Source organism: Corythoichthys intestinalis, chromosome 8, assembly GCF_030265065.1.
Source record: "Corythoichthys intestinalis isolate RoL2023-P3 chromosome 8, ASM3026506v1, whole genome shotgun sequence".
Lineage (NCBI taxonomy): Eukaryota > Metazoa > Chordata > Actinopteri > Syngnathiformes > Syngnathidae > Corythoichthys > Corythoichthys intestinalis.
Window position 1 is genome coordinate 37114075 of NC_080402.1, and position 12654 is coordinate 37126728.

Consider the following 12654-nt stretch of genomic DNA (forward strand, 5'->3'; position numbering starts at 1 on the left):
GCCATTTCTCAAATATATCCATAAAAAGTCTTGTTTAAAGTTTGCCACAAGCCACCTGGGAGACACACCAAACATGTGGAAGAAGGTGCTCTGGTCAAATGAAACCAAAATTGAACTTTTTGGCCACAATGCAAAACGATATGTTTGGCGTAAAAGCAACACAGCTCATCACCCTGAACACACCATCCCCACTGTCAAACATGGTGGTGGCAGCATCATGGTTTGGGCCTGCTTTTCTTCAGCAGGGACAGGGAAGATGGTTAAAATTGACGGGAAGATGGATGCAGTCAAATACAGGAACATTCTGGAAGAAAACCTGTTGGTATCTGCACAAGACCTGAGACTGGGACGGAGATTTATCTTCCAACAGGACAATGATCCAAAACATAAAGCCAAATCTACAATGGAATGGTTCAAAAATAAACGTATCCAGGTGTTAGAATGGCCAAGTCAAAGTCCAGACCTGAATCCAATCGAGAATCTGTGGAAAGAGCTGAAGACTGCTGTTCACAAACACTCTCCATCCAACCTCACTGAGCTCGAGCTGTTTTGCAAGGAAGAATGGGCAAGAATGTCAGTCTCTCGATGTGCAAAACTGATAGAAACATACCCCAAGCGACTTGCAGCTGTAATTGGAGCAAAAGGTGGCGCTACAAAGTATTAACGCAAGGGGGCCGAATAATATTGCACGCCCCATTTTTCAGTTTTTTATTTGTTAAAAAAGTTTAAATTATCCAATAAATTTTGTTCCACTTCACGATTGTGTCCCACTTGTTGTTGATTCTTGACAAAAAATTAAAATTTTATATCTTTATGTTTGAAGCCTGAAATGTGGCGAAAGGTTGCAAGGTTCAAGGGGGCCGAATACTTTTGCAAGGCACTGTAAATATGGTTCAAATTAGGTTTGGTCATTAATAATAATAGGAATAATGATTGGGGACTAGGCCAATGGAGTATTGCACAGGTCACCTTTATTTATATCAATGAGGTATCGAGTTAGCTCACTCATGCTAACTAAATGTTAACTTACATAATTTGACCTGATATCTTTTCCTTCAAACTTATAATTTCTTCTGTATGTGACCCAGGACATCCCAACAGGAGCGGACAGCTGTGTGACTAGCCTGTCCTGCGATTCCCAGCGTTCACTTATTGTTGCCGGTCTGGGCGACGGCTCTGTTCGAGTCTTTGATAGGAGGATGGGGCCAAACGAATGGTAGCGTGCAGACAGTCATTTTATTTCCTCTTTGCATTAAACTTGTCAACTTATTGAAGTCAAATAGCTTATTTCCTTCCTGTCGTCAAATTCTATTTTGAAAATCTTCTGGTACCACATAGTGAGAAGCAATATTTGCCTCACTCGGTGTCCTTCCTATTAATTTCATTGTCTTACTTGCTTTTTTCCCCTTTTTTATTGCCATGTCATTATTTAAATGCATTTAAGCGCACTCACAGCAGTTTAATTGTACATTTACTCCGACAGCGCAGTACATAATTCACTTCTCTAATTTATATTTATTATATATAGAGTGCTATAGAACTCCCCTCAGGGTTTCCTCCTCATTTAATGGACCCTGGTGACAGTGAAACACCCCCGCCTCCCTGAGTTGGTTCAACATCATTTTCATTTCAGGCTCAAAAGGGAGGAAACAAAGCAGTTAAAACATGAAGTGCTTCATTAGTCTTTTAGTCTAGATAATTTTATAGACCACCTCAAGCAAGGACAGTATTACTCCACTTCTCCACTGAAAAAAATTGAGGATCTGTTGACTGTTTGGTTGTTTATGAAGTTAAGTGTTGTTTTTCTTCCTATCTTCTTCCCAAACAACCTTTTATGTTTAAAAATGGAAAGTGTAAACAAAACTGAGTAGGCTGTTTTTCTTCCTGCGATACCACATTGCCACCTGGTGTTTACCGCCGTTATACTTTTTGCTCTTGGAACAAACCATACAAGTTGAAGTAGAAGGCCTTCAACCCTCGCACAATTTGTTTAACATCCCTATTTCAAAAATTTAAAAAAAAAACAGAATATATTGATTTGCAAATCATGTTTAACCTATATTTAACTGAATACTCAAAAGTTAATTGCTAAACACATTCAAGTTTATCAGTGTGACCGATGAATATCTCGTCTTTGTAGTGTATAAGATTAAATATAGGTTGAACATTATTTGCCAATGGTTGTAATCTGTTTTTATTCATCTTTTAAACAATATTCCAACTTCATTTGAATCGGAGTTGTACATGCTGGGAAAATCAAGTTTATCATTGTATTGGTTTAAGTGCCTCAATGTTATTTGAAGGTGTTAATAGAGTATGCATTTTCTGCTGGCGATCTAACAATGGCAAAAATCCACTATTGACGTAGCTCCTATCTAATATGTTAATAATTACCTATCGATATCATGAGATTGAATTATAGTAGGGCAGCAGCTATCGATTATTAAACCAATCGATCAGTCTATCAATTAGTTCCAATAATCGAGTAATCAGATTCGGGACATTTAATTTGTTACAGAATAAATTTTAAGGAATGTAAAACAAGGGCTAGCTAAGATTGCACTAAATTAAAATACCTGAGCTTAACCTGAAATGTACAACAAACGAACAATTGGTTAACTTGCACAGCAAAAGTCCCCTATCTTAAATGCTGTAAAAATGCTAACGTGTTATTTTTTTTGTTTTTTACAGTGCTCTTAACAAATCGTTCAAACACATATTCCCACAAAAACCTGCTAAATTTACCTTTGAACTAAATTACAAATAAGTATACAATCATATTAGCTGAAACAAAAACTTACAACCTTAGGTTGGTCTTAACAGGGTGCAGCTGGATCCAGCCATGTTAGATGAGTAATGTCATATTCACTGTTGCCACTAGAGGGCAGCGTATTCGCACAAATCAACAGAACTAAATGACAACACTGTCTAAACAAACCATTACAATGCCACTCTAATTAAACGAATCTTCAAAGAAGCAAAATTTGATTCAAAGCTTCTTCTTCTTTTTTTTTTTTTTTTTTTTTCTTAAATAGAATTACTCGAGTTAATCGATTAACTCTTGCAGAACTACATTGTAGCATTTCTTTCCTTTAAATGGAATTCCTCATCTCACTTCAATAGCACAATGGAATCATGTAAGTTGTTTTTGGTCCCAGGACAATTTTTTCCATGATTATTTTTCTAACACCCATTTACTGTAACTCATTCACTGCTAGCCCATGCATATGTATATTGTTCACGGTGTTAGTGCTGTGGTAGTTAGTAAAAAAAGATTTCAAATTTATATTAATCAAAAACACTCATTAATGATACTAGAAATCCTAGAAAGCCTCTTTTGACTGGGAGAGAATGGCAGCTTCCAGCTCTCTTAGGCAAAATGGTATGGGCATATAGTATAAAGTAAGGCAGCAGCTCTCAGTATTGAGGTAATCGATTAATCTATCAATTAGTCAGTTCGAATAATCGAGTAATCGGATTATAAACATTTGATATGTTGCAGAATGAATTTTAAGCTATGTAAAACAAATAAACAAGCGTATATGCTTGCAATAATATTTATTTGGCTTGGTAAGATTAAACTTTGAAAAGAGCATTAAATGCAAACACAAAATAAAATTTTTGAGTATTTCTTCAATCTATGCAGAATTGCACTTTCATTTGACAGGAGCAATAAATGCATTTAAAAATACATTAAAATACCTGAGCTTAGCTTTAAACGATATAAAAATATAAATAAATGAGGATGTAAGTACAGCAATTTCTAACTTGCATAGCAAAAGTCTGCTATCTCGAATGCTAAAAAATGCTCACTTTTTTTTTTTTTTTAACAATCTTCCAAACTAAACATTCAAACACATATTCCCACAAAGAACTGCTAAATATGCTTCTATACTAAATAACGAATACTTACAAATATACGCGCTCAAACAAAAACAGGCCTTATTTTGGTCTTGACATGGAACATCTGGATTCAGCCATGTTAGACAAGTTATGGTATATTCACTGTTGCCAATAGAGGGCAGTGTATCCACTCAAATCAATAAAACTAAATGCAACACTTTCAAAACAAACCATTACAACGTCATTCTAATCAACGAATCCTCAAAGCAGCAAAATGTGGTTCGGAGCTTTTTTTTCCTTATCAAATTACTCAAGTTAATCGGTTAATAGTTGCGGCACTAATGTACAGTATGGCTGTCAATGGCCGCCAAAGAGTTAACGGGTTATCCAGTCTTAGCAACGTATTACATTTATTGGGTATCTTTCAAATACTTTAGGAAGGAGCATTGGCAGAGTTTGACTTTTGGGGGGCACAATATGATGATGACCCCAAAACGCAGTGTCAGCAATAAAATTAACTCACAAGAATGTTTATAATAATTAGTTGGCAATGAGCATTTTTTGTTTCCCATCATTCTTGAGGGGAATTCTAAATCAGGCTGCTGAAGCAATACTTTTCGCCAAGATTGTCATCCATTGAATTTTGTACGCCCGCCGGTGTCGTGCCAATGTAGTTACCCCAGTCAAAAATTATATCCCATGGACGGAGCCATATGGAGGTAGATTTGTGCCATTATTATTCAGTCCAAAAAAACTGTTTGAATGCAATAATGAATTTGAAACTCCAAAAAAATGCATGTGAAAGCTATTTTTCTTTGATTCTTTTTTTTTTTTAATTGAAGTCATGTCGATTTGTTTTTGGGTCACATTTTGGCTAGGACATTTTTCTCTTTTATTCAATCAAAAAAATAAGTTGCTTCAAAAAAATATAGATTTTCAAAAAGAAAAATCACTTCAATCAAAAAAGGAAAAATTTCAATCATAGAAAAAGGGTTTTGAATGCGAAAATATATTTGAGATTGAAAAATTTGCATTTGAATTTATGAATTTAATTTTTCATATCATTTTTCATTTCTCTTTGGTTGAAGCAATCCTTTTTGTGTTTTGGCCATATTATGATTAGGACATTTGTGTCTAATTCATTCAATCCCCAAAAAAGTTGCTTCAATCAAATAAAATATAAAAATATTTTCAACCAAAGAAAAAAAACATGTTTTAAAATATTTTTCCTCAAAAATATATATATATATATATTGACAGCCCAAATATATATATATATATATATATATATATATATATATATTAGGGCTGTCAAACTATTAAAATTTTTGATCGAGTTAATTACAGCTTAAAAATTAATTAATCATAATTAATCGCAATTAATCGAAATTCAAACCGTCTATAAAATATGCCATATTTTTCTGTAAATTATTGATGGAATGGAAAGATAAGACACAAGATGGATATATACATTCAACATGCGGTACATAAGGACCGTAATTGTTTATTATAACAATAAATCAACAAGATGGCATCAACATTATTAACATTCTGTTAAAGTGATCCATTGATAGAAAGACTTGTAGTTCTTAAAAGATAAATGTTAGTATAAGTTATAGAAATTTTATATTAAAACCCCTCTTAATGTTTTCGTTTTAATAAAAGTTGTAAAATTTTCGATCCAAAAATAAACTAGTAGCCCGCCATTGTTGATGTTAATAATTACTTACACAATGCTCATGGGTGCTGAAGCTTATAAAATCAGTCACACCCAAGCGCCAGCAGAGGGCAGCAAAACTCCATAAAACACAATTAACAAGTGGGCAGTTCACTGTACTGTCATTTAAATCTGTCTGAGCGGGGCATGTGCGTTAATTGCGTCAAATATTTTAACGTGATTAATTTTAAAAATTAATTACCGAACGTTAACGCGATAATTTTGACAGCCCTAATATATATATGTGTGTGTGCGTGCGTGCGTGCGTGCGTGCGTGCGTGCGTGCGTGCGTGCGTATAAATATATATATATATATATATTTTTTTTTTTATGATATGCAAAGCAAATGACGGTCTAAAATAATTTAGACCCATTATAAAAAATGTTTTTTTTTTGTTCATTTCATTCATTTTTGTTGCAGTTTTATTGCTTTACAACTTTTATATGTATAAATAGGAAAGTCAATTACATGCAATGACAGTTTTTCGCCACCGGGGGGGGCCTGACCCCCCCCTTAAAATCCGCTTATGGGAAGGAAACTAAATGTTTCTGGGGGTTTTGTGATTACATTAAGTATAGTTGATGCTTCTGATTGATTAATAGCAAAATGTCACCAGACTTATTTGTATGTTGTCCGCAGTCGCATCATGACCTACCGAGAGCACGGCGCTTGGGTGGTGAAAGCTCACTTGCAGAAGGAGACAGACGGCCATATAATCAGCGTTAGGTGTGCTTTTTTCTACTTTGCTGCTTTTAGAGGACACACAATGAGGCTTCTTTTCCACGCTCACTGTTTATTTGAATCTTCCTCTGCCAGTGTCAACGGAGACGTTCGATTCTTTGAGCCCCGCACGCCAGACTCTGTTAACGTGTTGCAGACAGTGAAGGGGTTAACAGCGCTGGACATTCACCCCCAGGCTAACCTGTTCGCCTGGTGAGTGTCAGTTGTGTTGCTCACATTAAATACACCTCAATATAGACATTTGTTCCTAATCCGAATTTTGATGTCATTTGTATTTTAAAGATTTTTAAAAAATAAAAAAATAGAATGTGCAAGACGTGCCCCTTATCTGGGCAACAAACATAGTGCAACAAAACACAGCCTGTATTTATAAAAAAATTAATTAATTAATTAATTAATTAAAAAAATAGAACAGTACCCTTTTGATAAAGTAAGGTATTTAGTTCACGTACCTGCATAAAAGCGATGGGTGTTCAATTTCGATCACATCACACGACACATCACAGGCAATTGAATATGCTGCCGCTGAATTAATTTCCTTGATTTGCTGATTGGTGAAGTTGCCTGCCATCTTTATGGCCCTTTCCTTCACTGTCTTAGTGGGAAAGGCATGTATTTGATTTTCTGTATTATCTCTGTTGTGTTTATGGAGTCAAATAGGTGTTCTGATATGTTGCTGAATGACTCCTTCATTTACCAGTCACCATCTGTGAACGGTTTTCCATGCTTTATCCCGGGTTGCAACAAAACTTGCAGCAGTAGTGGAGTGTGGAGATGCAATCCACTTTTTAAATCAATTTTTGCACTCTTCTAATTTCTCCAGAAGTAATGCAATCGCACTTACTGGGTACTCGGCTGCAAAACTGGAACCCCTTCCCTGCAAATGTCTTTCCACGTTACTCCTTTTGTGATCTGACAACTTCTCGCTACAGAGCAACCTAACCCTAACCTTCCGCATTGCCAATGAATGCAATTGATTCGGCCCGAGAAACGTTGAATTTCTGTTTTCCTGTTTTTTTTTTCTCTTTTCCTCTTTGGAATCCATGTCCCATCATATAGCCGCCGGTTTGTTTACAACAGCCGCACTGCTGATAGAAACGTGCGTCGCAGGCTATGACGCAAATATTCATTGAGAGAAATGTTGAAGTTTAATGATTATTGTAAACATTTTTACAGCATTGAAAAACCTTAAGATTGTTTGTGTCATGTCATGTCAGAAACCATGTTAAAAAATATATATCCTTCCCCTATCTTTCTCCATTTTCAAACATTTTTTAAACGCTCCAGGGAGCCCCTATGGCAGCGCTAAAGAGCCGCATGCGGCTCTCAAAACACAGGTTGCCAACCCGCGAGTTAACCAATTAATGGCCACTTTTTTGTGATTGGCATGATCATTTTGCCTTTGTTTATTTTGCAATGTTTAAAATTAGGGTTGTTCCGATCATGTTTTTTTGCTCCCGATCCGATCCCTATCGTTTTAGTTTGAGTATCTGCCGATCCCGATATTTCCCGATCCGATTGCTTTTTTTTGCTCCCGATTCAATTCCAATCATTGCCGATAATTTTTCCCGATCATATACATTTTGGCAATGCATTAAGAAAAAATGAATAAAACTCGGACGAATATATACATTCAACATACAGTACATAGGTACTGTATTTGTTTATTTGTCTTTCACGGATAGAAAGACTTGTGACCTTGTCTATTGTGACTAAATATTGCCATCTAGTGTATTTGTTGAGCTTTCAGTAAATGATACTGCAACATGCCCCAATGCATCATGGGAAGTGGAACCATGATGGGAAGTAAAACCATGACTGTGCGTCGTGCTACTAATGTATATATCTTCTCTGCTTTGGGAATAAGTGAAGGTGTTAAGACAAAGATCTATTGCCACCTTGCTTCCCCACATTGCTTCCCATGATATTTTTAATCATAGGGAGAGGAACTTCAAGGTTTTAGCCAATTGCAGAACAGCTGCAAAGGCTGCCAAACTTCACTCTACTCATTTTGCGCTGCCTTTTCTCTCTCTATATAGGTAAAACGGCGCCATAACAGATTGAGCGCGACAATGAGTGAGAGGATCGTGCAGCGTATATATTAATAGCGTTAAATATTTTAACGTGACACATTTTATAATAAATTGCCGCCGTTATCGGGATATTAATTGATAACCCTACGTTAAGCCTAAACTAAAGACTCTGGATGAGTGTAACATATTATGTCCGTAACGTTAAATACAATTACAAAATGATTTAATTAAAATATATATACAGTACTGTGCAAATGTTTCAGGCAGGACACCAGCCTAAAACTTTTGCACAGTACTGTATATATATATTTTTTAATTATTAAATTTATTAGGATCATGGAAGCTTCCACTTGGGGAAAATATATACATACAGTATATCCTGTATATACATAATATAATAAAAACATATAGTACTGTGCAAAAGTTTTAGGCAGGTGTCCTGCACACAGTACTGTACTGGACTGTCTCAGGAAATTAGAATACACAATATTCTAATTTTTTGAGACAGTCCTGAGGAAATTAGAATATTGTGTATTCTAATTTCCTGAGACAGTCCTGTATATATACACAGGACTGTCTCAAAAAATTAGAATATTGTGTATTCTAATTTCCTGAGACAGTCCAGTATATTAAAAAAAGGCATGGCCGATATTTTTTTGCTGATACCGGTACTTTGAAAATGACGTGATTGGAATCGAGCGATCGGCACATCTCTATTTAAAAAAAATTCTGCATTTAATCCATCCATGATCACCAAGTCTGACACGTTGGTGCGTGTCTGTCTGCCTTGCAGCGGATCAATGAACCAGTTCATTGCGGTTTACAACGCTAACGGTGACGTGATCAGCAACATCAAATACTACGACGGCTTCATGGGACAAAGGATTGGGGCCATCAGCTGTTTAGCCTTCCATCCACACTGGGTAACGTGACTCAAAGTTCACATCCACTTATTTCGTCTCTCCTTTAAATGCTCATGACAAATGTCAAGTCTTTGTTGAGTCAGTGATGGCATTTTCATCCACCGTTTATTTAATCATGCCATCATTTAATATGCTTTTGCTCAACAACTGATAGTAATACTATGTCTTTTCCCTTCAGCCCCACCTGGCGGTTGGTAGCAATGACTACTACATGTCAATCTACTCAGCTGAGAAGAGGCTCAGATAACACGCCAGCATCCAACTCCAAATCCCATGCCCCCTCACTACCTAAATACCTGTCCATTTTGACTTCAGAGACCTTGACCCAGGGTGTACATCATCTTGTACATATGCAATCCCCACCTGAATGTTCCAGTGTTGGCTGCTGACAAACATGTTCTTATATTACCCTTGTCTATTCTTATTGTAAAGCTAACGATTGTAGACTCGGTGGTGCTGAGGAGTGTGTATATTTAAATAGAGATGAAGAGAAGTTGTATTTTATAGAAGCGGAACCCGCCAATCTTCCTCGCCTCACAGCGAGAGAGCGTCACTACCTGCATCACCTTTGAACCCCACCCCCAGGTTAAGGGGTCACACAGACAACAAGCACGTATAAAGCGGGAAACTTTGACTCCTGAATCCCTTCATATTTATATACAATATATTCACTACTTGGAAGGATGGAGGTGATACTCATTTTTGTCCAACTTATCAGTGAGACATGTTCCGTGTGCGTGTGTATTTTATTAGCATATTCCCAACCATGGGCTCCCCCTAGTGGTGCACCTCACCTTGAAATTCTGAAGAGCATTATTTGTCCCGACCTTTGTGCCAATCTTTTTTTTTTTTTTTTTTTTTTTTTAAATTAAGAAGTGATGTTTCTGTTTGCGTTGTTAAGATTGTTTTACAAGTCTTTTTAAACAAGTTGGCGACATAATTGGCCAAACTGCCTCCAAATACCCACAAAGGAATCAAAAGCGGTTCAGAAAAAGCTCTTAACATGCTTATCAAAACCAATAGTTGTGCCCGCGACTGTTATGTGGTCGCCACCACGCTTTGGACTGTTTCCACCCCCACTCAAAAAAACAACTGTTGAATTCCCAAACCTCACTCAGGTACCTTAACAGCCTCAGTTCAAGTGAAGAGCAGCCACGGTGGGTGAAAAAAGGATCACCATCAACGTGCCTCTTCGGGGGCTCAGGTTTGTTTTATTTTTAATGTTATTTGATTAGTTCTGACAATGCTGTGTTTTGATTCCACTTGTATTTTGCGTGCCTTTTTCCGTGTGAGGTCAATGGAAAAGAAATGTGAAAGCCTTAGTTATACGCCCAAATACACACATGTTGCACTTAAATGGCTGCCTCTCCTCCTCTTTCCAATCCCACTTTCAATTCAACTCTTTGCTATAGCCTGAGATCTGTTGACTCAAGGTGAACACGGAAGAACTGATCAGCCAGAGCTCGTTTTCTCCGTGCTTTCACGTGATACACCCTCAGCCACAGTTGTTTTGGCACAACACCAGTTATTGCAATGTTCTTGCATCATCTTTTAAGTTTGTAGTTCAGAAACCAAGAGACTTAGTCATGTGCAGGAACAATAAAAACAATCAGGTTTGTCTCTGTGACTTCTGCCTGTGTTGTTGTCTGGTTTATGAAACATGAGGTGAATAAACCAAATACAACATTGGATTTTGTTTTCTTTAAATCTTTCATCATGTTGATAACAATGTAAACATGATGGTCCTTGGGGGTTCCAGTCTAACTTCATCCGTCCGCCGCAATGTTGGATTCGTCAACAATAGCGAAAATATTTCATCAACAAACCCTTTTTTTCATGACGATGACGAGACAATAACGAGCTTTAAAAAATTCTTGGAGACTAATTCATAACGAGACGAAAGCCAGTTTTCGTCTGACGAGACAAAAATGCGCAATAGTTACCGTCACATGTTCACAATGTGTGACATTTTATATGTAGTTAGCCTGCATCGTAGCGGTGTCTGTGGCACTCATGTGACGTGCTGCGCACCCACCCACCATTGCCGTGTCCTTTCCACTCTCAAGGCTAGCACACATGGTAAGATGATGTTATTGTTTGACTTTAAAGGCTTGTGCTGAGTGATCATCGCACACTCTAAATGTAACTCATAGCGTTAGCAAAGCATTCGTGTTCGCGTGAGTATTAGGCTAATGCTAACGGCGCGTGTAAATGTCCCGGACAACTTTTTTTTACTTACAGTTCTTGGTGTCCAGGTGGGTATAATTTAAGCTTGAACGATATATCGTTTGAACATTGCCATCGCGATGTGCGCATGCGCGATAGTCCCATCGCAAGGACATGCGATAGTTTTTTTTTTTTTTTTCCCCAATCCACAAACCTGTGTTCTGCTCCATTCGCTCGCACAGCCTCCCTCAACCCCTCTCCCAGCTCTCAGTCACTGCGGCACTTGCTTATCAAAGTTAACGCTGGCCGACTTCACACGGGCAGCAATCTGTCAATCATCGTTTAACTTGTTAAACAGTTTCTGCAAGGAAGCGCGGGCTGGAATGAATGTGTGTGTGGGGGGGGGCGTTCGAGACATATAAAGGCGTTTGTAATTTCTACATGTCACTCCAAGAGTCACAGCCATGTTAGGTAAACAGAAGCATTTAATAAAGCCAAGCATTTTTCTACTACAGTACTTTATTCTTGTTTAAAAGTGATATGGTGAGTTTTAAAACTGATCATAATTATTGCATTCGAAGTGCTTAAAAAGCATTTATATAAATATATATGTGTGTGTGTGTATATATATATATATACGTATATATATATATATATATATATATATATATATATATATATATATATATATATATATATATACAGTGCTATGTGTTTTTTAGCTTCTAATATTTTTTTTTTAAATCAAATAATATGGGACCTTAAGGGAGAAAAATCCAACCTTCAATACAAGTGCATTCATTCAGTGGGGAAAAAATCCCACATAAAGAAAAAAATATTTGACATCAAATTCTCACACAAAAATACACACAGTCCTAGGCTTCAACTGGGACTGTGTGCTTTGGTCAGATGAGACCAAGATTGAGCTTTTTGGCAACAAACACTCTAAGTTGGTCTGGCGTGCCACGAAAGATGCGCATGCTGAAAAGCACCTCATACCCACTGTGAAGTATGGGGGTGGGTCAGTGATGCTGTGGGGCTGTTTCGCTTCCAAAGGCCCTGGGACCCTTGTTAGGGTACATGGCATCATGGATGCTTTGAAATACCAGGACATTTTAAATCAAAATCTGTTGCCCTCTGCCCGAAAGCTGAAGATGGGTCGTCACTGGGTCTTTCAGCAAGACAATGACCCTAAACATATGGCCAAATCTACACAGAAATGCTTCACCA

At 37.2% G+C, this 12654-nt stretch overlaps 1 protein-coding gene across 2 annotated transcripts in view; it reads left to right on the plus strand.

Annotated features, from left to right (window-relative positions):
* rptor (regulatory associated protein of MTOR, complex 1) overlaps positions 1-10947 on the plus strand; it is a 237804-nt gene extending 226857 nt beyond the window's left edge. For both annotated transcript variants that reach the window (XM_057844749.1, XM_057844750.1), the window contains exons 32-36: positions 1089-1216; positions 6201-6287; positions 6378-6494; positions 9129-9258; positions 9437-10947. In XM_057844749.1, the coding sequence (XP_057700732.1) occupies positions 1089-1216; positions 6201-6287; positions 6378-6494; positions 9129-9258; positions 9437-9505 (531 nt within the window). In that variant the 3' untranslated portion in view covers positions 9506-10947. The remainder of the gene's footprint in view (positions 1-1088; positions 1217-6200; positions 6288-6377; positions 6495-9128; positions 9259-9436) is intronic.
* Positions 10948-12654: the final 1707 nt, after the last annotated feature.